A 26,517-nucleotide genomic window follows, 5' to 3' on the forward strand; every position below is an offset into this window, starting at 1 on the left:
GAAAAGCTCTTTATTTAATTTTTTCTTTAGACGGACGTGGATGTGGATAAAAGGTATGTCACATGACAAAGCCTCCATAATTTTTGTAATAACAATCTACTGAAATATATCAAAACAGCAGTTCTAACACAACTCAATTTGTTTTCCTTTTAAACACAAACAACTATACAAATGTAATATTATTATGCGATAAAATCACAATAAAATATGAAACAGCTGGCACCCTGAAAAGGAAAGCAACACAAAACTGGAAATGAAGTTGTTAAAAGTTAAAAGTAATCCCTGATGATGTGTAGGAAATGAAATATTGTATAAGTTGGAAAGTTTGTGACATGGAAATGCTAGCGAATTTCACAAATTCAAGAATTTTGCAAAAATATCTGCCAGAGTAAACTTCTATGTTCGTTAAGACATGGCATTATAGTCAATTTAACATTGACAAACTAAGCTTTTGCACTTCAGTTTTTGGCGATTCACGAATATTTTTGCTCACCAAACGTCCAGAAATGGCAATTAGCTATTTTTTGTATAAATATTTCATTATTCATACTGCACCCTAAAAATATAATTCCTGAATTCCTAACCATGATTTCATTCAACGATATTGCTTCAGTGAAACAACACCCACTCCAGCACTCGGCATTCACTTAAAAAATCATGTTGTCTTTTGACTTTTTCCTTAAATTTTGCTTGTCTGGATACAATGAGACCGTGGGATAACTCTTGCATTTTTTCTTAGCCTCTTACTACAGTCTCATATTGTAAAAAATTGCTTGAGGTCCAAATATTTAAAATCAGTCTAGCAAAAATATGCCAAATTGTCTTTGTATATTCTGAAGTTTTAAAAAATCTAGGTTAAATTAAACTTTACATTGCAGAAAAAAATTTATCTGAATGTACAGAACTACCTGAAAGTGCCCAAACATTGTTCAGTTTTTGCCTTCAATAAATAAACAGACTTAATTGTTTTGAAAAATCATGGCACTACTTAGTTTAGATTTTAACAATAAAGAAAAACTTCCCCTGAGCAGACACCTGGTGACTGGTAAGGTGAGTTGTATGGAGGCAAGGATGTGTTGGTTGTATGGAGGCAAGAATATGTGTTAGTTGTATGGAGGCAAGGACGTGTTAGTTGTATGGAGGCAAGGATGTGTTAGTTGTATGGAGGTAAGGATGTGTCAGCTGTATGGAGGCAAGGATGTGTCAGTTGTATGGAGGCAAGAATGTGTTAGTTGTATGGAAGCAAGGATGTGTTAGTTGTATGGAGGCAAGAAGTGTTAGCTGTATGGAGGCAAGAATGTGTTAGTTGTATGGAGGCAATGTGTTAGTTTTGTGAAGGCAAGAATGTGTTAGTTTTGTGGAGGCAATAATACGTTAGTTTTGTGGATGCATGAATGTGTTAGTGTTGTGGAGGCAAGAATATGTTAGTTTTGTGGCAGCAAGAATATGTTAGTTTTATTCTGGCAATAATGTGTTAGTTTTGTGGAGGCAAGAATGTTTTAGTGTTGTGGAGGCAAGAATGTGTTTGTTTTGTGGAGTTGGAAGAACACCATTAGGAAGGCAAGAATGTGTTAGTGTTCTGGAGGCAGGAATGTGTTAGTTTTGTGGAGGCAAGAATATGTTAGTTTTGTGGAGACAAGAATGTGTTTAAGTGTTGTGGAGTTGGAAGAACACCACTAGGAAGGTAAGGATGTGTCAGCTGTATGGAGGCAAGAATGTGTTAGTTGTATGGAGGCAAGGATGTGTTAGTTGTATGGAGGCAAGAAGTGTTAGCTGTATGGAGGCAAGAATGTGTTAGTTGTATGGAGGCAATAATGTGTTAGTTTTGTGAAGGCAAGAATGTGTTAGTTTTGTGGGGATACGTTAGTTTTGTGGAGGCAAGAATGTGTCAGTTGTATGGAGGCAAGAATGTGTTAGTTGTATTGAGGCAAGGATGTGTTAGTTGTATGGAGGCAAGAACGTGTTAGTTGTATGGAGGCAAGAATGGAGGCAAGAATGTGTTAGTTGTATGGAGGCAAGAATGTGTTAGTTGTATGGAGGCAAGAATGTGTCAGTTGTATGGAGGCAAGGATGTGTCAGTTGTATGGAGACAAGAATGTGTTAGTTGTATGGAGGCAAGGATGTGTTAGTTGTATGGCGGCAAGAAGTGTTAGCTGTATGGAGGCAAGAATGTGTTAGTTGTATGGAGGCAATAATGTGTTAGTTTTGTGGAGGCAAGAATGTGTTAGTTGTATGGAGGCAAGAATGTGTTAGTTGTATGGAGGCAAGGATGTGTCAGTTGTATGGAGGCAAGAATGTGTTAGTTGTATGGAGGCAAGGATGTGTTAGTTGTATGGAGGCAAGAAGTGCTAGCTGTATGGAGGCAAAAATGTGTAGTTGTATGGAGGCAAGAATGTGTTAAGTTTTGTGAAGGCAAGAATGTGTTAGTTTTATGGAGGCAATAATACGTTAGTTTTGTGGCGGTTAGAATGTGTTAGTTTTGTGGAGGCAAGAATGTGTTAGTTTTGTGGAGGCAAGAATATGTTAGTTTTGTGGAGGCAAGAATGTGTTAGTTTTGTGGAGGCAAGAATGTGTTAGTTTTGTGGAGGCAAGAATATGTTAGTTTGGTGGAGGCAAAAATGTGTTAGTGTTGTGGAGGCAAGAAAGTGTAAGTGTTGTGGAGGCAAGAATGTGTTAGTGTTGTGGATGCAAGAATGTGTTAGTGTTGTGGAGGCAAGAATATGTTAGTTTTGTGGCAGCAAGAATGTGTTAGTGTTGTGGTGGCAAGAATGTGTTAGTGTTGTGGAGGCAAGAATGTGTTAGTGTTGTGGAGGCAAGAATGTGTTAGTGTTGTGGAGGCAAGAATGTGTTAGTGTTGTGGAGGCAAGAATGTGTTAGTGTTGTAGGGGCAAGAATGTGTTAGTTTTGTGGAGGCAAGAATGTGTTAGTGTTGTGGAGGCAAGAATGTGTTAGTATTGTGGAGGCAAGAATGTGTTAGTGTTGTTGAGGCAAGAATGTGTTAGTGTTGTGGAGGCAAGAATGTGTTAGTTTTGTGGAGGCAAGAATGTGTTAGTTTTGTGGAGGCAAGAATGTGTTAGTTTTATGGCGATTGAAGAACACTACTGTGAGGGCAAGAATGTGTAAGTTATATGGAGACTGTAGTAGCTGATTTACTAAGGATATTTTCTACTGGGAAATCAAATATCTAACATAGCAGGGAGGTGTTCTCTCTACAGGAGTTCAGCTATATTCTAACATAGCAAGGAGGTGTTCTCTCTACAGAAGTTCAGCTATATTCTAACATAGCAGGGAGGTGTTCTCTCTACAGGAGTTCAGCTATATTCTAACATAGCAAGGAGGTGTTCTCTCTACAGGAGTTCAGCTATATTCTAACATAGCAAGGAGGTGTTCTCTCTACAGGAGTTCAGCTATATTCTAACATAGCAAAGAGGTGTTCTCTCTACAGGAGTTCAGCTATATTCTAACATAGCAGGGAGGTGTTCTCTCTACAGAAGTTCAGCTATATTCTAACATAGCAAGGAGGTGTTCTCTCTACAGGAGTTCAGCTATATTCTAACATAGCAGGGAGGTGTTCTCTCTACAGAAGTTCAGCTATATTCTAACATAGCAGGGAGGTGTTCTCTCTACAGACGTTCAGCTATATTCTAACATAGCAGGGAGGTGTTCTCTCTACAGACGTTCAGCTATATTCTAACATAGCAGGGAGGTGTTCTCTCTACAGACGTTCAGATATATAAAAAATCTTTAATGGCAACATAATCTATGAGAGTTAATACTTCATCTTCAGTAATATATTTGTACGGATTTGGCATATAAAATTCATATGATGACTGCTGGGGATTTGTTCTTGAAGATTTACATTAAACTTATGCCTTTAGATTACATTCAAGACAAATTTACGACATTTTCTTACAAACTGAAATATGTTTTTTGTACATTTAGAAGGCAGATTTCATAATTCCTATATCATCTGTTTTGCAAAATATTCCAAGACTATCTTATCTGATGTTAAGTGTACTATCCAGTGTATCCATCAACAAGATATTCTATTTATTTATTTATTCATTCATTTATTTATTTACTTATTTATTTATTTATTTATTCATGTAGTTATTTATAACACTCTTGAAGTTTACACTTTTTGTGTGTAAATGAATTTATTTATTTATTTATTTATTTATTTATTTATTCAGGTAGTTATTTATAACACTCTTGAAGTTTACACTTTTTGTGTGTGTGATGAATTTATTTATTTATTCATGTAGTTATTTATAACACTCTTGAAGTTAACACTTTGTGTGTGTGTGATGAATTTATTTATTTATCTATTCATTCATGTAGTTATTTATAACACTCTTGAAGTTTACACTTTTATGTGTGTGTGAGGAAGGGAAGTAATGCCATTTTCCCAACATAAGCTCTAAATCAAGTTGTCAATGATAACTGTTTCTTCTCTTTGTCAAGGATGTGCCACTAGATTAGTCTAGATTGAGTTTTTCACTAGATTAGTCTAGATTGAGGTTTTTACTAGATAAGTCTAGATTGAGGTTTTTACTAGATTAATCTAGATTGAGGTTTTTACTAGATTAGTCTAGATTGAGGTTTTTACTAGATTAGTCTAGACTGAGCTTTTACTAGGTTAGTCTAGATTGAGTTCTTTACTAGATTGAGTTTTTTTTACTAGATTAGTCTAGATTGAGTTTTTTACTAGATTAGTCTAGATTGAGGTTTTTACTAGATTAGTCTAGACTGAGCTTTTACTAGGTTAGTCTAGATTGAATTTTTTACTAGATTGGTCTAGACTGAGGTTTTTACTAGATTAGTCTAGATTGAGTTTTTTACTAGATTAGTCTAGACTGAGCTTTTACTAGGTTAGTCTAGATTAAGGTTTTTACTAGATTAGTCTAGATTGAGGTTTTTACTAGATTAATCTAGATTGAGGTTTTTACTAGATTAGTCTAGATTGAGGTTTTTATTAGATTAGTCTAGACTGAGCTTTTACTAGGTTAGTCTAGAATGAGTTTTTTTACTAGATTAGTCTAGATTGAGTTTTTTCTAGATTAGTCTAGATTGAGGTTTTTACTAGATTAGTCTAGATTGAGGTTTTTACTAGATTAGTCTAGATTGAGGATTTTACTGAATTAGTCTAGATTGAGGATTTTACTGAATTAGTCTAGATTGAGGTTTTTACTAGATATAGATTGAGGTTTTACTAGATTGTTTGGGGGTTTTTACTAGATTATTAGATGGGTTTTAGATAAGTTAGATTGAGGTTTTTTACTGATTAGTCTAGATTGAGGTTTTTACTAGATTAGGCTAGATTGAGGTTTTTTACTAGATTAGGCTAGATTGAGTTTTTTACTAGATTAGTCTAGATTGAGTTTTTTACTAGATTAGTCTAGATTGAGGGTTTTACTAGATTAGTCTAGATTGAGGTTTTTACTAGGTTAGTCTAGATTGAGTTCTTTACTAGATTGAGTTTTTTTACTAGATTAGTCTAGATTGAGTTTTTTACTAGATTAGTCTAGAATGAGTTTTTTACTAGATTAGTCTAGACTGAGCTTTTACTAGGTTAGTCTAGATTGAATTTTTTACTAGATTGGTCTAGACTGAGGTTTTTACTAGATTAGTCTAGATTGAGTTTTTTACTAGATTAGTCTAGACTGAGCTTTTACTAGGTTAGTCTAGATTAAGGTTTTTACTAGATTAATCTAGATTGAGGATTTTACTATATTAGTCTGGATTGAGTTTTTCAACTGGTAAGCACTCCTAACAATACTGCCAATTGTGAATGTTTGATGGGACAGTATTGGCAAGGTATGAAAGTGAATGGAGAATAGTTAGTTAACATAAGAATAAAATGTTCAAATCCCCCTACCAGAAATGTGCAGTTTGTTTTTACAAGCATGGACAACTGCAATATTAAAACAAGAGCCTTCCTTAAGACAGCCAATGCTCGACTATTCGAACTCTTGTCCCAGAAGCAGGAATATTACCCTAAATGTTAAAATATCTATAGAGTTTCAATCCAGTATCTGCATTAGCTTTGGAGATAGTAACTTACATGCAAACCTTTAACCAGAAGTTTTTAAGTTCAAAAGGGGACATAACTCTGCAAAATACATGTCAGAGTTATGGGACTTGATGCTATGACCTAGTTTTATTAACCAGGAAAAACGTGTGAAGTTTCAAATCATTAACCGGGAAAAACATGTGAAGTTTCAATTCAATATCTGCATTAGTTTTGAAGATAGTAACTTGCATGCAAAACATTAACCAGGATTTCCTTAGTCCAAAACAGGGTATAAATGATATGCACAACTTTTTATTGCCATAGCAACAACTTTTAAATCAACCATATATTTTTCTATATTATCGTCTTCCTATTCTGGTTTATTAAAACAAACTCCTATAATACTTTCAATTTCCGGATCCACTTTTTTGGTCATATTTTTTTAGGAACCCCATTTTTTGACACTGCAACCAAACAGGGACCTGTATTTTCTCTAAATGAGCTGCTATCTATAAGGGACAGGATGGGACCAGACACTGTTGAAAAGGATGACAGACCAAATGAAATATAATGCATACTCTTGCATATTCTGTATATCCCCATTTTTATATTTACAAAGTTTCACAAGAAATCTGTTGTACATGTATTACATGATCAATCTTTCTTCACTAACAGACTGGCAGTGTGTTTTACCTTCTGTGTGTTTGTATGGCTTCACTAACAGACTGGCAGTGTGTTTTACCTTCTGTGTGTTTGTATGTCTTCACTAACAGACTGGCAGTGTGTTTTACCTTCTGTGTGTTTGTATGCCTTCACTTACAGACGGGCAGTGTGTTTTACCTTCTGTGTGTTTGTATGGCTTCACTAACAGACAGGCAGTGTGTTTTACCTTCTGTGTGTTTGTATGGCTTCACTAACAGACTGGCAGTGTGTTTTACCTTCTGTGTGTTTGTATGGCTTCACTAACAGATGGGCAGTGTGTTTAACCTTTTGTGTGTTTGTATGCCTTCACTAACAGACAGGCAGTGTGTTTTACCTTCTGTGTGTTTGTATGCCTTCACTAACAGACAGGCAGTGTGTTTTACCTTTTGTGTGTTTGTATGCCTTCACTAACAGACAGGCAGTGTGTTTTACCTTCTGTGTGTTTGTATGCCTTCACTAACAGACAGGCAGTGTGTTTTACCTTCTGTGTGTTTGTATGGCTTCACTAACAGACTGGCAGTGTGTTTTACCTACCTTCTGTGTGTTTGTATGCCTTCACTAACACCTTCTGTGTGTTTGTATGCCTTCACTAACAGACTGGCAGTGTGTTTTACCTTCTGTGTGTTTGTATGCCTTCACTAACAGACTGGCAGTGTGTTTTACCTTCTGTGTGTTTGTATGCCTTTACTAACAGACGGGCAGTGTGTTTTACCTTCTGTGTGTTTGTATGCCTTCACTAACAGACTGGCAGTGTGTTTTACCTTCTTTGTGTTTGTATGCCTTCACTAACAGACGGGCAGTGTGTTTGTATGGCTTCACTAACAGACAGGCAGTGTGTTTTACCTTTTGTGTGTTTGTATGGCTTCACTAGCAGACGGGCAGTGTGTTTTACCTTTTGTGTGTTTGTATGGCTTCACTAACAGACGGGCAGTGTGTTTTACCTTTTGTGTGTTTGTATGGCTTCACTAACAGACGGGCAGTGTGTTTTACCTTCTGTGTGTTTGTATGAACAATGATGGTTTGCCCCATTTTCAGTCCCGTGATCACTATGACCTTGAACTTTGACACACTAACCCCAAAAAACAACAGGGTCATCAACTTCAAAAGCCCAATCATGCAATTAAGTTTGACGATAATGGGTCTACTGGTTCTCAAGTTATTGAATGGAAATTGTTTTCAAGGTTCAGGCTCCTGTGAATTGACCTTTAATTTACTGACCCAAAAAAAAAACAATAGGGGTCTTCTACTTCATTAAGCCTAATCATGCCATTAAGTTTGAAGGTCTTTGGTGAAGTGATTCTCAAGTTACTGAGCAGAAGTAGTTTTCAGTGTTCAAGTTCCTGTGTCCTTGACCTTTGTTCTACTGACCCTTAAAACAAAAGGGGTTAACTACTTAATAAGCTCAATCACACTATCAAGGTTCTGGGTCGTGTTTCTCAAGTTTCTGAGGGGAAACTGTTTTCAATATTCAGGTCCCTGTGACCTTGTCCTTTAACCTAGTGACCCCTGAAACAGTATAACAAGGAACATCTACTTATAAGCCCAATTATGCTACTAGGTTTGAAGGTTCTGGGTCAAGTAGTTCTCAAGTTATTCGGTGGAAACTACCATCAAGGTTCCTGTCCTTCTGACCTTGACTTTTGACTTACAGACTCCAAAAACAGTAGGGATCGTTTACTTCTTAAGCCCAATCATGCTTTGAAGTTTGAAGTTCTGGGTCAAGTGGTTCTCAAGTTACTGGGTGAAAATTGTTTTCATATACCTGCAGTATACCTGTGACATACTTTTTCTTTGAATCTAAATGTTAAAAAATGGGAGAAACTGCAAGGAATAATTTCTTAGAACAAACAAAATTTTGTACAATATATCTACCTAGACTGTATTTTCTTCCATCTGCTCCCATGGCATTTCGTTGATGAGAATTTACTGTGAGTTCTAATGGGCCACCAGGTGGCGTGAGAGGAGACTTCATTGAATGGTGCATCATGGGTAGGGAGTTGTGATGCGAGATCGTAACACCAGGTTGGGGGCTGCCCAACATCGGGTGACCTTGACCATCCATCAAGGGGAGATTACTCCTCTGCCCTCCAAGACCCAGAAGTTTTGAGTCAGGATGCATCTGAAATATACAGCATACAAACATGAGTGCCACTGTGCCAAAAGCAACGTTAGGGCTTTGCAACCAGCAAGTAATCAGGTAAGCGCACATCCATACTTTTGGTTTATGTATTTCAGCAATTATAGGCCACTGATAAGTAATTAGTATGGATCCAGATCAGACTGCATGGATGTGCAAACTGACCTGGATCCTCAATGGTTGCAAACTTCTAATATTTCACACAGCAGTGCTCATATATTTCTTTTAGTTAAAAACTAAAAAGAGACAGCAATGGAAATTTGACTGCAGAGACCAAGAATCGTCTTTTATGTAATACACATCTTCTAGCTGTGCTGAAACGAGTTTATCAAATAAAGGGAGACAAATCTCCTCAAAGATACCTGTCAAGGTAGACTTTACAGCACACAAACTACTACAGTCATGTAATCTATTTTATTTTAAAAACAACTTAAGAGAAAATAATTTTAATAATCGTAACCCACTTCTTTGTACAACATTTTGCAAACTGACTAAAACATTTTTTTCTTTTCATGTCACAGCATAGAACCGTATTTTATCCTAGATTTCACTTAAATTTTTTAAATATGTATAGAATTATTTTTGTGTTGTTTTGTTTTATGTTTTACATTCATGTTAAAGGCCTTTTTTTGTTTGTGCTGAATTCATAAATGTTTGTATTTTGTTTTGCAATGTATTCTGTACAGCACTTTTGAATGTGCACATGTGCATGAAAAATGTGATATATAAATGTGGTATAATAATGTATGTAATATGTATGTATGTATTGTTCTTTTTACCATTCTATATGTCTCTTATAATTCTAAAATTGAATGGCCATTTACTTATGTTTTTAATGCTTTGATTTATATTTGTATATATTTTGTAAATGGAAGGGACTGAAATAAATAAATAAATAAATAAATAAATAAATACATTATCATTACCACAATTATTTTTTGTGGTGGAGTGGGAAAGTACTGGTTATACACCTTGACACTTATTCAGGTGGAGTGGGGAAGCGGGTTACACCTTGACCCTTAGTTCAGGTGAGTGGGGAAGCAGGTTACACCTCGACCCTTGGTTCAGGTGAGTGGGGAAGCAGGTTACACCTTGACCCCTTGGTTCAGGTGAGTGGGGAAGCTGGTTACACCTCGACCCTTGGTTCAGGTGGAGTGGGGAAGCTGGTTAAACCTCGACCCTTGGTTCAGGTGGAGTGGGGATGCTGGTTACACCTCAACCCTTGATTTAGGTGGAGTGGGGAAGCTGGTTACACCTCGACCCTTGCTTCAGGTGGAGTGGGGAAGCAGGTTACACCTCGACCCTTGGTTCAGGTGGAGTGGGGAAGCTGGTTACACCTGGACCTTTGATTCAGGTGGAGTGGGGAAACTGGTTAAACCTTAACCCTTGGTTCAGGTGAGTGGGGAAGCTGGTTACACCTCGACCCTTGCTTCAGGTGGAGTGGGGAAGCAGGTTACACCTCGACCCTTGGTTCAGGTGGAGTGGGGAAGCTGGTTACACCTCGACCCTTGGTTCAGGTGGAGTGGGGAAGCTGGTTACACCTCGACCCTTGCTTCAGGTGGAGTGGGGAAGCAGGTTACACCTCGACCCTTGGTTCAGGTGGAGTGGGGAAGCTGGTTACACCTGGACCTTTGATTCAGGTGGAGTGGGGAAGCTGGTTACACCTCGACCCTTGGTTCAGGTGAGTGGGGAAGCTGGTTACACCTCGACCCTTGCTTCAGGTGGAGTGGGGAAGCAGGTTACACCTCGACCCTTGGTTCAGGTGGAGTGGGGAAGCTGGTTACACCTGGACCCTTGATTCAGGTGGAGTGGGGAAGCTGGTTAAACCTTAACCCTTGGTTCAGGTGAGTGGGGAAGCAGGTTACACCTCGACCCTTGATTCAGGTGGAGTGGGGAAGCTGGTTAAACCTTAACCCTTGGTTCAGGTGAGTGGGGAAGCAGGTTACACCTCGACCCTTGATTCAGGTGGAGTGGGGAAGCTGGTTAAACCTTAACCCTTGGTTCAGGTGAGTGGGGAAGCTGGTTACACCTCGACCCTTGCTTCAGGTGAGTGTGTCAGGTAATCCATATACAAATGCTAACTCAACAACAACAACAACAAATACTTTTATTAATGTCAGATTACATGCATGTAATAACATGACTCATTTTTTCCAATCTGCAGGGATTATGTTCAATATCTTGTTCTGTGAAGTGAAGCTCACTTTCATCTTGCCTTTTTGGTATAAGTTTCAATGATATTGTCAACTAATGATCAGAGGTAAATAGTCATAAAGCACGAGAAATTTGATAAATGCTTTGTAACAGTCTTAATTGTAGAATTTATTTTGACATTAGTGAAACTATATCTTCCCTTTTAATTTTTTTGTTTAGTTCTAAGAAGTAGCTAATAAATGAGTCACTTCAGCGTATAAGATACAAAGTATCAACAAGAGTGCCAGAATGTCACAATATACGCCCGTCATAGCTCCTGCCTGCCCGCCAGAGGCATTCCCATAATACGTCCCATTGTTCAAACAGGCATATAAAAAGAATGTTGTTAAAGAACTTGCAATACTTTTTTGTTATGTTTTTTACTATAAATATTTAAACCGTAATTAAAAAATCAGTTTTAAATGATAACAAAATTATATATGTATTCAGATTTGTACAAGTACAAAAAAAATTTAAAAGGGGAACTACGGACATGATACAATTTGTTGCACTGCATGAAAGACAATTTTATAATGTGACAACAGTTCCCTCAATGCAACAAAGTCGTAACTTATTATAAAATTATAAAAAGTTACGACTTTGTTGCACTGAGATGACAATTATTATTTAATTTATTTAATTTAATTTATTATTTAGTAACTGTGGGTAACTGTTCCTGCCCTTCAAGGTGTAATTAAGTGTAAGTAAGTAATTATTACTAATTATATTTGTGTCCTTAGGACGGACTGACAATCAAGGTACTGGACTTATAATAATGTATCTGTTCTCTGTGTAAGAAACAATAAAAAATGTATTAAATACTGGTAAAGTTCTAAGTGCTTTTGATTTTATTTTAAAAGTAGTTAAAGCAGCTCTCCAATATAGAGTATACTTTATCGCATGTTTGACCTCGTGGGTGTGAAAGAAAGCCCTTACATAAAATTGATAATAGTCTTAGTACTGTAATAAAGTTTTAACGTCAACTTTGTTTATAGAAAAGGAGATGTTGGTCAAATTGACTTGTTTTTAATAGTTATAGAAAGTAGAATTTTTGATGTCTTGGCAGGAAAAGCTCACACGATATAAAAACAGTATTACATTTGTGACTTTCTACATTGAATTTATTAAACTCATTTGCAGAGCCTAACATTTTATTATTTTATTCAACTCGTTTGCAGAGCCTAACATTTTATTATTTTATTCAACTGGTTTGCAGAGCCTAACATTTCATTATTTTATTCAACTCATTTGCAGAACCTAGCATTTTATTATTTTATTCAACTTGTTTAATATATTCAATATGAAAAAGACACTCGTGAAATACTATCTATTAATTACATGGTTAGACAAGCTCTACTTTCAATGTTGCACATGAATTTATACTGTCTGAGCCATAAAGGGAGGTAATAAAAAGTACAGATTTAACTTTACTTTCTACTGTATTAATCAAATACTTAAACCTGTGACAAAAATGGGAGAAAACATTACAAAATATATGAAATAACAAGAGATTAATGTATCAATATTCATGTTCAAAACAAAAAAATGTAGCAGCCATATTTTATGCAAAGGCATTATGCCCCTTTAAAAATCAATTTATACTGTCACTAAATAGTTCCAAAGTACAGCTGAAAAACAAGTTACAGATTTAAAAGTCTTGCAAAAAGGTTGTTGCTGGTCTTTGAAAATCTTGACTGTCAGTTTTGGTCACTTTTCAGATTTTGTAAAAAATTAAATTATTGATTTCTATTTTATGTGGTTTTCGGATGTGTTGATTATAAAAAACAATAAAATCTCAGATTACTTTCAAAAAGTTTATTTCACAGCTATTCAGTTGGTTGTTAGTTTCAGTATTTATGCAAATAAATAAATTTAAAGTACCACAGTTGAAAATTTTAATACAGAAATAATTTTTTTCACTCCAAAACTAATATACGTTGTACAAGGTTTTTTTTAAAGAACAGGTATGATACAAAATGTACCTCCATCACTGATGTAAGTTTGGTGTGAGGCTGTCAAGTAGTCTGATCAATGAAGCTTAAATGAACTCTAATTTAATTGAATACTCTATAATGATTAATTAGCAATTATAATCATTAATGTATTCAAAATTATTATCTAACCCCTCAACCCAAATTGAAGTACTTGAAATACTCGGGGTAATAGTAGAAGCAATGGATCAAAGTACTTGAAATACTAAATGTCAGATAAATAACTCGATCAATATTATTCAAAGTTATAGCTATATCACCTTATAATAAGTAGAAAATCCTCAATTAAAGACTAGTTAAATATTTCAAAGAGACATATAAAATGTCAAAATACCATCATCAGGTTTTCAATGAATGGTTTATTGTTTTATTTTTTGTTTTTAAATTACACTGAAACAATGTAAGTCTCATAATGGCAACTTTCTCCTTTTTATGGCAGAGAAAGACACAAGGTGGCTTCTGGGTAATATTTCAGACACTGAAGGGCTCCTGGGTAACTTTCTATGTTGGTGGATACTATCTTTTACAAAACAAGAGCTGTCTCCATAGGATGACACATGCCCCCGATGGCACTTTGAATGAATAGTTATGGCCAATGTTAGAGTTTAGGACCTTTGACCTACGTACCTGGGTCTTGCGCGCGACACGTCATCTTACTGTGGTACACATTCATGCCCAATAATTTTAAAATCCATGCATGAATGACAAAGATATGGACCGGACACGCCCATCAATGCACTATCATGAAATATGACCTTTAACGTCTGTGACCTTGACCTTTGAGCTACGGACCTGGGTCTTGCGCGCGACACATTGTCTTACTGTGGTACACATTCATGCCAAGTTATTTGAAAATCCATCCATGGATGACAAAGATATGGACCGGACACGAATGCACTATCACGAAAAATGACCTTTAACGTCTAAGTGTGACCTTGACCTTTGAGCTACGGACCTGGGTCTTGCGCGTGACACGTCGTCTTACTGTGGTACACATTCATGCCAAGTTATTTGAAAATCCATCCATGGATGACAAAGATATGGACTGGACACGAATGCACTATCATGAAAAATGACCTTTAACGTCTAAGTGTGACCTTGACCTTTGAGCTACAGACCTGGGTCTTGCGCGCGACACGTCGTCTTACTGTGGTACACATTCATGCCAAGTTATTTGAAAATCCATCCATCAATGACAAAGATATGGACCGGACATGAAAATTGCGGACAGACTGACAGACTGACAGACGGTTCAAAAACTATATGCCTCCCTTCGGGGGCATAAAGAAAAATACTTTCCCACTTTATGAAAGCAATAATTATTACAACACAGGACGTTAAAGAGAAATCTGTATAGATAAATAAAAGAAAAATATAAAGGGAGATCACCCATTTATATCTGATACTGTAAACTCATTTAATTTCATGGAAAAAAAAAAAATTCATAATTTTGCTCAAAACAGACATTTTATGGTGATATGAATGATTGAATTACTACATAGCAAGACGAAACAAACAGAAATTTTAATTATTTAATTATTCCCCGAGATTTCATTTTGTGGAGTAATGTTAAACCACAAAAAAACATGAAAATTAGCCCCCACCCCCATGATTATTTATGACTTAACAGGTAACACACAAAGCTACATGAAAATCACAGATCAGATATAATTAATACAATTATATTTTGAAAGTGATTTTGCTATGTTTTGATTTTAAATTTGTTACCTGAAGATTTATTTTTCTTAAGATTTTATTATTTTAAGACCAAATCACATTGAACTGAGTGGGGCAGTCATTAATGTCATTATGTGGAAAATGAGGGTGCTTGTCTGAATGTTGACATGAACAGAAATGTGATATAATTATATGATTTTGCTTAAAAAAATGTAACCTTCCCTTATTCAAATTTCATTAGAACTGAGACAGCATTGTTGTAGGAATCTAAGTATTTTTCTTTTTTTAAATCTGTTTTTTTTTTTTCAAAAACCTTTTCTATCAGTATTAGAAAGGAATTTGATTGTTGAATGAATTCATTTTTGAATAGCTTTTAAGTATGTAATTTCCTCCTTAATAAACATCAAAAACAATAACGAATTGTTTCATCAAAAGGTTTTTCCAAGAAAAAAAAATAAATCGTCACAAAGACTGTAAAAAGTTTCAACAATTAAAATATGTGTTGACGTGTGAAATAAAATCCTGATGACATCTATAAAAAGAATATAATGATGACATCTATAAAGAGAAAATCATTTTTGTGTGTTGTTAAACCTTCATGTTTGAATAAGATCATGTGCCATAATCTGAATTTAAATTATTAATGAGTACAAATATACCTTTCGTAGGTAGAACTTGGTCGCCCACTCTTTTTTTTTTGTCAATTTAATAAAATTTCTTTTATATTTAATTTTATATTTCCTCTCCTAATAAATTAAATTTAAATAATTATATCGAAAGTTTAAAAGGCAATGATATGACAGGCTTTTATACAAATTTTTGTTGTTGTTTTTTGAAAATATCTTGTACATTGTACATTGTTTTCAGGTGGAATAATTATATTATAACAGATCTAACTTTAAGATTTATATCAAGGATGTAAATAGGAAATTCTGTAAAATTTTTTGGTTAAAATTCACATTTCTAAGCATTTTTTTGCAACTTAAACTTTAAAATTTTAACCAAAAGTCAGTTTTTTCATTCAAACTAGCGCAATGACGTATCAGGTTTTTCTATACACGTTAGAAGATTAAAATGATTTAGAACTAGGAATTTATTTTAAACAAAATCTGTCTAAATATTTCTGTCAAAAAACTGTAAGCAACATTGGGCATTTTCAAAATTATTTTCAGATAATTGTTTCAACTGTGAAATTAAACCTGCATTTGCAGCAGTCTGGCTCCAACTCTGCTTTTAAGTATTGGCATTGCCTCGTGACAAATTAGTCTAAGACAACAAAAAAAACTGTAAATAAAACATGCAATTTACTGTATAACAAGAGCTGTTTGTAAAACATATATGCCCCGCTTAGCTCAGTAGGTAAGAGCATTGGTCTATGGATTGCGGGGTCGTGAGTTCGATCCTCGGGCGGGGCGTATGTTCTCCGTGACTATTTGATAAACGACATTGTGTCTGAAATCATTTGTCCTCCACCTCTGATTCATGTGGGGAAGTTGGCAGTTACTTGCGGAGAACAGGTTTGTACTAGTACAGAATCCAGGAACACTGGTTAGGTTAACTGCCCACTGTTACATGACTGAAATACTGTTGAAAAACGGCGTTAAACCCAAAACAAACAAACAAAATGCCCCCATTTCAGCCTGTTGGACGCCATTAGGCATGTGATTTTGTATACTGTGACTTTAACTTTGACCAAAACCAATAAAAAGTTATCTACTGACCACAGGTAACCATACAAGATTGACAGCTAAAGAATTCTTTCATTATGCAGCTGAAACTGTTCCAGCCAAGTGGTTACTGTAACCTTCACCTTTGACCTACTGACCTCCATAACAAATCTACTGACAACAGGTAACATGATCCTACAACGTGTAACAACTGTAGGCCAAAGTGTTCTGTAGTTACTGAACCTACATTATTTCTAAAATAATAAGGATTATCTACTGACCAAATGCTATCACCTTAAGACATTTGACCATTGTGGTTATTGTTCAGAAACCAAATGGCCTATTTACCATGGACCAGCAGAAAGATGTACACAATATTCTTCCTGTTCTTTTAAGGGGTTCATGATAAAATACTCTCCTTAATATACTAGCAATCAGTTTTATCTCATTTGCACAAATTGCTGCTGACAGGAAAATATAACCAGAATACAAAAGTGAAAAAGTTTACCCTTATAGTTACACTGAACCTGGTTGCACTCAATACTTAAGTATGTCACTATGACCTGATGAAAGTACAACCCATTTGATACATTTTAACTGAGGAAACAAATATACAATGTACATAAGGAAAAGGTTAATTGGTTTTTTGTTGATTACTTCAATTCTCCTAAATCCAGGCATTAAACCAAAGAATATTAAATGCGCAGTGGCTCCAACTTTGGTTTTCCGAGACGATTAGTACCGCCTCTGTGACATTGGTTCCATTAAATTTTCTTATGTCATGATGGTCTGTCAGAAGCAAGCAGGAATATAATATTGTATGCTGTGACCTGTCAGAAGCGTGCAGGAATGTAATTTTGTATGGTTTGACCTATCAGAAGCAAGCAGGAATATAATTTTGTATGCTGTAACCAGTCAGAAGCAAGCAGGAATGTAATTTTGTATGGTATGACCTGTCAGAAGCGAGCAGGAATGTAATTTTGTATGGTATGACCTGTCAGAAGCGAACAGGAATGTAATTTTGTATGCTTTGACCTGTCATAAGCAAACAGGAATGTAATTTTGTATGCTTTGAAGTCCTGACATTGGGTCCCTTTTCATTACTTGATCAGGAATGACTGGCAGCTTTTTGGTAGAAGTTTCAATATAACACTACGAAGAAAATTTTGTAAATGACAAAGTTGTTGAATTTATCATCAGTCAACGTTTGTAAAGTCCCCATTTTACAAACCCCTTTCTTGGCCTCACTTCATATGAGTTTGCTTACTAAATATAAATTTGAATTATGTAAAGTTTTCAGCAAATGTTAAGCTTTATTAATTATTTTGATACCGACCAATTTGATTACAATTTGCAGAAATAAAAAAGTTACAGGTAAAAAACCTCATTTTCTGTCCAGGTTTATCATCAGTACCAGTAGGCCATAAGTGTTCTTTACTGTGTGGAAACCACTTTTAGTCATGATGGCACTGTAACCTTGACCTTTGACCTACTGGTTCCAAATTGTGAGCAAGTAATCTTCTTTTTTCTTTGTTTATATTTTGCGATAATTAGCACCATCTTGGAAGTATCAATGTTGGCTCTTTCTTCAAGTCCCCTCCAAAAAGAGGTGGAGCCAGTGCTTACAGGCTTAACATACTTGAATATGATTAACAAGATGTTTGCTTTTATGCTTATTTATAGTCACGATCAGTAACCCATATGGGCAACTTATTCAGAAGATTATTCTAAACTTTACTGGGGAGGATCGTGCAAGATACAGAAAAAGCTCCAATTCCAGATGCATCCTGTTTTTCAGTGGGGAACAAACTCACAACCCCAGTGGTTTCAGAGTCAGCCAGTGTTACCACTGGACAGCTGCATCCGCTCTTAAGACTGACTTATAACTTTTGCCAACTGCTTTAAAAACTCTGATATAAGCATCTGAAATACAACTTCCCTTTGACAGAAATCACTATTTTGCTCATCTGGACTAACTTCCCTTTTACATGAATCATTAACTAACTTCCCTTTTACAAAAATCAATGTTAACTTCCCTTTTACAACAATCACTATTTTGCTTATCTGAAAAACTAAAAGCTATTGAACGGTATGAGTCAATTTCTTTTATTCTTAAATCAATTCCTTAAAAATCTTGTGATGTCAATGATAAACAAAATTCAGTCAAGCAATCTGTTGCCCTACAGCTGAACTATAAAAAGACAGCATTAAAACTAGAATTGTGTCTATACGACACAGATGCACTCACATACTGTGCCATCCTCTATATAGCAAAAACTATCAAAGGGCCATAACTGTGGTAAAAATAGTCACAGAAAAAATTCCTTCTTTTATTTTCATCTGCACATCAAGCTTGTTCATCTGTGAAAGCTTGAAGCAAATCTGGCTAATAGTGTGGGAGAAGTTGGGCGATTTTGGGACATACAGACGTACATGCATATGGACAGCAGCAATGCTATATATGTATGTGGGAGGCATAAAAAGTGAGGAAAAAAACCAACAATAATTTGACTCATTTATTGATACAGGTAAGTATGAAGTTACAGTTATTGAATTATCTCCCTTGCTAGTACCCTGTAAATTGATTTTTTAGAAATTGTGAAAAAAATCATATGTGAAATGGGCATGCATCTTGAAACCAAAAGTGTCTCTCATCAGGGACATGCATCTTGAAACTGACAGCAGCAGGGACATGCATCTTGAAACTGACAGCAGCAGAAGGGGTATGCATTTTAAAACAGACAGCAGCAGAAGGGGTATGCATCTTGAAACTGACAGCAGCATGGGCATGCATCTCAATACTGACAGCAGCAGGGGGTGGGCATGCATCTCAAAACTGACAGCCAAAGAAACATGCATCTTGAAACTGGACATCAGCAGAAGGGGTATGCATTCTGAAACTTACAGCAGCAGAAGGGGTATGCATTTTCAAACGGACAGCAGCAGGGGCATATATCTTGAAACTTACAGCAGCAGAAGGTACATGCATCTTGAAACTGACGGAGCATGCATATTGAAACCAATATTATCTCTCAGTAGGGGGTATGCATCTTGAAACTGACAGCAGTTCTCAGCAGGAGCATGCAACTTAAAACAAACAGTATCTCTCAGCAGGGGTTATGCATCTTGAAACTGACAGCAGTTCTCAGCAGGAGCATGCAACTTGAAACAAACAGTATCTCTAAGCAGGGGTTATGCATCTTGAAACTGACAGCAGTTCTCATCAGGAGCATGCAACTTGAAACAAACAGTATCTCTAAGCAGTGGGTATGCATCCTGAAACTGACAGCAGTTCTCATCAGGAGCATGCAACTTGAAACAAACAGTATCTCTAAGCAGTGGGTATGCATCTTGAAACTGACAGCAGTTCTCAGCAGGAGCATGCAACTTGAAACAAACAGTATCTCTCAGTAGGGGGTATGCATCTTGAAACTGACAGCAGTTCTCAGCAGGAGCATGCAACTTGAAACAAACAGTATCTCTCAGTAGGGGGTATGCATCTTGAAACTGACAGCAGTTCTCAGCAGGAGCTACAACTTGAAACAAACAGTATCTCTCAGTAGGAGGTATGCATCTTGAAACTGACAGCAGTTCTCAGCAGGAGCATGCAACTTGAAACAAACAGTATCTCTCAGTAGGAGGTATGCATCTTGAAACTGACAGCAGTTCTCAGCAGGAGCATGCAACTTGAAACAAACAGTATCTCTCAGTAGGGGGTATGCATCTTGAAAATGACAACAGTTTTCAGCAGGAGCATGCAACTTGAAACAAACAGTATCTCTCAGTAGGGGGTATGCATCTTGAAACTGACAGCAGTTCTCAGCAGGAGCATGCAACTTGAAACAAACAGTATCTCTAAGCAGGGGGTATGCTTTTTGAAACTGACAGCAGTTCTCAGCAGGAGCATGCAACTTGAAACAAACAGTATCTCTCAGCAGGGGTTATGCATCTTGAAACTGACAGCAGTTCTCAGCAGGAGCATGCAACTTGAAACAAACAGTTTCTCTCAACAGGGGGTATGCATCTTCAAACTGACAGCAGTTCTCAGCAGGAGCATACACCTTGAAACAAACAGTATCTCCCAGCTGGGGCATGCACTGACAGCAGCTCTTAGAAGGGATATGAATCACATGGATTGTCATAGCATGTCAGATACTGAGAACCTAAAATACATATTCACCATGCAAGTTTGTTGTATATATCAGCCAAATCCTGCTTCATGAAAGAATTTTTTATATTCAAAATGAGTTTTATACACTGGGGTATATATTGTACGTTTGTATAATAGTTTTAGACCTCTGTTATAAAGTTAGATGTACTGATAATTGAATTATGTACAGTCTCTTATAAATCATATTATATTAAATCTATATTTATGGTCCTTTCCATTGGTCTAGATGTAGTCACATGAACAATGATAAAAAGTCATACTGACTTGAAGGCGGGGCCAAAAACACATACTGACCGCCAGCTGTGACGTCATAACAGTTTGACGTCAAAACAATGCGACGTTATACATAATTTACGACGAAAAATGACCAAAGGCTGCAGATATTTGTATTTAATGTTTATACTTATGAGCAGGCTGGATTTAATAATAAAACAGTTGTTGCCTTTTAAGTTCCGTCGATATGTGGATTTATCAGCCTAAAAATGCGATATCAACCGAGGGCACAGCCCTCGGTTGATATCGCTTTATAAGGTCGATAAAACAGCCCGAGGTTGATATCGCTTTATAAGGTCGATAAAACAGCCCGAGATTGATATCGATAAGGTCAATAAAACAGCCCGAGATTGATATCGCTTTATAAGGTCGATAAAACAGCCCGAGGTTGATATCGCTTTATAATCGCTTTATAAGGTCGATAAAACAGCCCGAGGTTGATATCGCTTTATAAGGTCGATAAAACAGCCCGAGATTGATATCACTTTATAAGGTCGATAAAACAGCCAGAGACTGATATCGCTTTATAAGGTCGATAAAACAGCCCGAGGTTGATATCGCTTTATAAGGTAGATAAATCCACATATTGACCTCACCAAAAGGCAATAATTGTATATTATGATTGGTCGCATACATGTAACTGTGTTTTATATGTATATTTTATTGTACAGTGTAACTTCGGAAAACCGGACCTTCTGAATACCGAAAACCTTTGAAAACCGCACGAACCTCAAGGTCCCGATTTTTTCTGTTCTTATTTCTATATATTTTTAACTTCTGAAAACTGGAACTTCTGAATTCTGAAAACCGGACGTTTTTTGAAGGACATTTATATATTTCAACACTAAAATTGACTTCCAAAAACGGAGCAATAAAATTTTTGCTGGTTTAAAAGTGTCACCTTATAATCCAAAAACGCTGTCAACATGTTCTTTTGTTTACCTATCAGCGGCCCACGTTTATTTTGACACGTTAGATAATCACAATGATCATTTGATGCAAAAGTAAGGAAGTAATCAGTGATTACTTTCATTTGTATTCAATTTATGAAAACGTGATAAATTAAATATCTTAGTGTGAAAAACTTTTTTTAATGTTTGAACGAAAGTAAAGTAGGTGTTTTAGTTCATGTAGTTACATCGATTAAACTATGCAGTGTCAACATTAATGAAATGTTGACGAACTCCAAACTCCAAAGATAGTAAAATGTAAGTGGAAAATATTTGCGTAAATGCTATTATATAAGATATGTTGTTTCTTTTTACATCTGTTATTTGTGTATTTATTATCCTTAATGTTTGTAATTGATTAATTAATTAATTAATTAATTGACTAATTATTTACTTTTAATGAAATTGTAAAATTGAAAAGGATAAAAATCTCCAACACCCTATGTGTAAGAAAACATAACTCCTGTGCACCAAGTCTACATTGCTTACAAACTTTTAAACTTCTGAATTCCGGAAACTTCCAAAAACCGAACTTTTAGGCTGGTCCGGAGGTCGTTCGGTTTTCGGAAGTTACACTGTATATGTATTGCGAATGAGACTCAAATAAAACATTGAACTGAATTGGATCTTGAAACCGACAGCAGCTTACAGCAGTGGCTATGAGTTAAAATTGATGGTAATATGACAGTGAAGTATTTTGACTTTTTGTAACGGCAAAAAGAAATCTGATTTTACCCACTTTTAAAACTTTATAAAATAATAAAGACACAGAGATATAAGCTTGTCAAATATAAATCATAAAAAACGAACACTTCAGTACAATGCAGAGACAATGTTCTATGGAAAACAAATGAAAATTGCTTCAACCCATTTTTTCCCTATTTTATTAAGAAAAAAACTTGTCACCATTAACTATAAATCTACAATATAAAATGCAACAAAAGTGCAATGCACTTTTATAGTAACAATTAATTTCCGAATCATGACAGAAAAAAGAATTATGTTTTCATTTTTCATGTAGTGTTTTTTTTTGTTTTTTTTTCAATAATTGTCTGGATCGTTTTTTACTTTGAAGATTGATTTTTTACACAGTTTATCTTAAGATGACGTACTGGACCTGATGTTATAACATTTTAACCTGTCACACTAATCTACTTCTTAATGAGTTTGACATATGCAAGACAGGTTATGGTTCTTGACCTAACATGCAAGACAGGGTTATGGTTCTTGGTCTAAATTGCAAGACTGAGTTATGACTCTTGACCTAACACGCAAGACAGCTATGGTTCTTGGTCTAAATTGCAAGACTGAGTTATGACTCTTGACCTAACTTGCAAGACAAGAGTTATGATTCTTGACTTCACTTGCAGAACAGAATTAGAGTTCTTGGCCTTATTGCAAGACAGAAATATGTTTTTTGGCTGGCATGTGAATGGCACTAAGTAGCAGTTTGCCAGCTCAGTAATCTTTTTGAAAATGGCACGACACAGCAGTTTGCCAGAGCAAATGACATAGCTCAGTAATCTTCTTGAAAATGGCACAACACAGCCGTTTGCCAGAGCAAATGACATAGCTCGGTTATCTTCTTGAAAATGGCACGACACAGCCGTTTGCCAGAGCAAATGACATAGCTCAGTTATCTTCTTGAAAATGGCACGACACAGCCGTTTGCCAGAGCAAATGACATAGCTCAGTTATCTTGAAGATTGTTTGTTTGGGTTAAGAGCTGTTTTTCAACAGTATTTCAGCCATGTAATGATGCGCAGTCAACCTTACTAGTGTTTTTTTTATTCTGTACCAGTTCTGACCTGTTTTCAGCAAGTAACTGCCATTTTTTGTTTGCACATGACTCAGAGGTGGAGGCTGGCATGACTCTTGACACAGTGTCTATTAACAAAATGGTCATGGAGAACATACACCTTGCCCTAAGATCCAACTCACCAGCCTGTGATCCACTGATCTTGCTCTACCTATTGAGCTAGGCTGAAAGGCCTCTACTTGCAGTTGGCACTACACAGCAGTTTGCAAGAACAAATAACATTCACTAATTTTAAAATTTTCTTGAAAATGGCACTATGTATTTATAATCTTGAAGATGACACTTGCCAGAACAAATAACATATATTTCTAATCTTCTTAAAATTGGTGCTATGAAGCAGTTTGTAAGAACAAATAACATAGATTTGTAATGTTCTTGTAAATACCACTATGTATTGGTAATCTTAAAGAAGGTGGCCAGAACAAAAATAAAGCACACTTTTTATCTTCTTGAAAATGTCACTATATAGCAGTTTTTAACCCTTAGCCTGCTAAATTTCTATAATGAACGCATCCATCTTTCAATTTAGACAGTACCATTAACTGTTACAAGGGGTGCTTACCAAAAAAATTACTGACTGAATGGCGAACAGTGCAGATCAAGAAATACACTGGTCGCAAAGGCAGAACCAGTCGCATTTAGCATGATGAAGGGTTTTGAACAAATAACATATATCTGTAATGTTCTTGAAGATGTCACTACGTATCAGTGTGCCAGAACAAACATTATATAACTTTGTAATCTGCATGAAAATGACTGTCACATTGCAGTTTGCCAGAAAAACTAGAAGGTGTTTTTGTCACAAAAACATAATTATGTCTCCCCCCATTGTATACCTTAAGCTCTGGCGGCCATTTTGTGCAGTGAAGCGGAACGTGCCGGCAAAATGCACAACTTGGCTTGGTACTGATCACTCCTGTGAAGTTTCATTGAAATCTGTCCTGCAGTTTGACCTGTGAAAGCCAGACAAAATTTTTCTAATTTTATTAGCTCTCATGGCCATTTTGTGCAGGGAAGCAGAACTTGCCCGTGATATGCACTACTTGGCTTGGTACTGATCACTCCTGTGAAATTTCATTGAAATCTGTCCAGCAGTTTGACCTGTGAAAGCCGGACAAGATTTTTCTATTTTTAGCTCTGGTGGCCATTTTGTGCAGCGAAGTGGAACGTGCCGGCGACATGCACAACTAGGGTTGGTACTGATCACTCTGATCTGAGAAGTTTCGTCAAAATCCGGCCAGCAGTTTGACTTGTGAAAGCCAGACAAGCTTAATGCAGACAGACAGACAGACGGACGGCAAAGGCAAAACCAATATTGTCCCCCCCTCCCCCCATTTATGGGGGAGACATAAATATCATACATTTATAATCTTTTTGGAAGATGCCAATAATATGTAGTCACTTCTTGTTCATTCTCCATTTATGGTTCAATTCAAGATCAGAAACTGGGTTTAAAACTTGGAAGTAAATCTTTAATATTTAATACCTGCTGATGGATATTATCAGGTTACATTAAGTACAAAAAAGTCGCTCTGAAAATGTTTTCTGTTATCTTTTGATAAAAAATAAATAAGCTAAATATGCTACAGAACTTTTCTAGAAACACAGAGATAAAAATGCTTACAATATCAGTAGCTGTTTCTTCTTATTAATTAATGAGTAACTATTTATAGTCATGTAGCAGTTTTCCCACTTAAAAAGAGGAGTTATCACTAGCTATTTAAGCCTCGGTATTACAGCATCGCCTCCAAGATCAGACACAATGGTCCAGTGATAACAATGTCTGACTACCAAACCAGGGGTCGTGAGTTTGAGCGCCCGCTCCTCCAACTAAAAGTTACTAACATTGGGAAAAGAGTCCCCTGTGTGGGTTCTTTACACCTTGTAAGCTAAAAAAAAACAGGGAAGCTTCTGGAATTGGAGCGTCTTCTGTACCATGCACTATCCTCTCACTAACATATTACTAACAGTCTTCTGGAGGAGTTGCCCATATGGGTTACTTGTGGCAGCTATAAATAAGCTTACAAACAAACAAGAAACATTGCCTCATTATTTCAGGCATCAGTAGACACTAATGTGGAACCAGCGACCTTCCAGGAATTATTTTATGATATAAAATTTATTTTTGTTAATCTTTAGCCTGCTAAATTTCTAAAATGGACTGGTCCATTAATTCAATTTGGGCAATACCAAGGGGTGTTCACTGAAAATTTATTGACTGAATAGTGAACAGTGCACAGACTTGCAGGCTGAACTTGGTCTGCACTGCCATGGTTGCAACGACAGAATCACTTGCCCCTGGGAAGCAGCCTAAATGTCAATATCTTCCCACATTACAAACATATTTAGCACTGTTTAAGGATTCGCACAGGAAGAAAGAGTTATTTTAAATGAAAACTGCACAGCTTACAGGGCACTAGACAACTTTTGGGGACAGGTACCCATACCCTCAGGAAGGAGAATTTTTTGTCGTTTTAAGACAAAAATGGGAAGTTTTTTAGCTATATATATGTTACTACTTTTCACACTTATTAATACTGTTTTTTCAATCATTTCTAACTTATGTAACTATATTGCAGCAGTTACCTTCCTTAGAGGCACTATAATATAACTTGAAAGAGAGTTCATATCTAGTTGTGTCAAACAACCTATTTTCAGGTGAATTTTCTTCTGAGAAAGGGGAAAAAAACATATTATTTTATGAGGGGAATGGGGTTCATATTCGGCCCCAAAAATGGCCAAACGAGTGCCCTGGCTTATAAATAACAATTTACTAATGGATGCTTGAATTCTCGAATTTAAGCAAGACTAGGCCAATATGATTAAGTTTATAATAACCAAATTATTATATTATACCAAAGTTATGTAGTGCCCTTTTCATGATAAACATTCACTTACAGGGTGCCATTCAAACAGTACCAACC

General features: G+C 36.1%; 1 protein-coding gene across 3 annotated transcripts in view; it reads right to left on the reverse strand.

The window, feature by feature from the left end:
* LOC123527717 (uncharacterized) overlaps window positions 1-26,517 on the reverse strand; it is a 236,941-nt gene that overhangs the window by 15,563 nt on the left and 194,861 nt on the right. For all 3 annotated transcript variants that reach the window (XM_053523917.1, XM_053523916.1, XM_045307354.2), the window contains one exon: window positions 8,588-8,834. In XM_053523917.1, coding sequence (XP_053379892.1) covers window positions 8,588-8,834 — 247 coding nt within the window. The remainder of the gene's footprint in view (window positions 1-8,587; window positions 8,835-26,517) is intronic.

The sequence above is a fragment of the Mercenaria mercenaria genome, chromosome 14 (genome assembly GCF_021730395.1).
Source record: "Mercenaria mercenaria strain notata chromosome 14, MADL_Memer_1, whole genome shotgun sequence".
Lineage (NCBI taxonomy): Eukaryota > Metazoa > Mollusca > Bivalvia > Venerida > Veneridae > Mercenaria > Mercenaria mercenaria.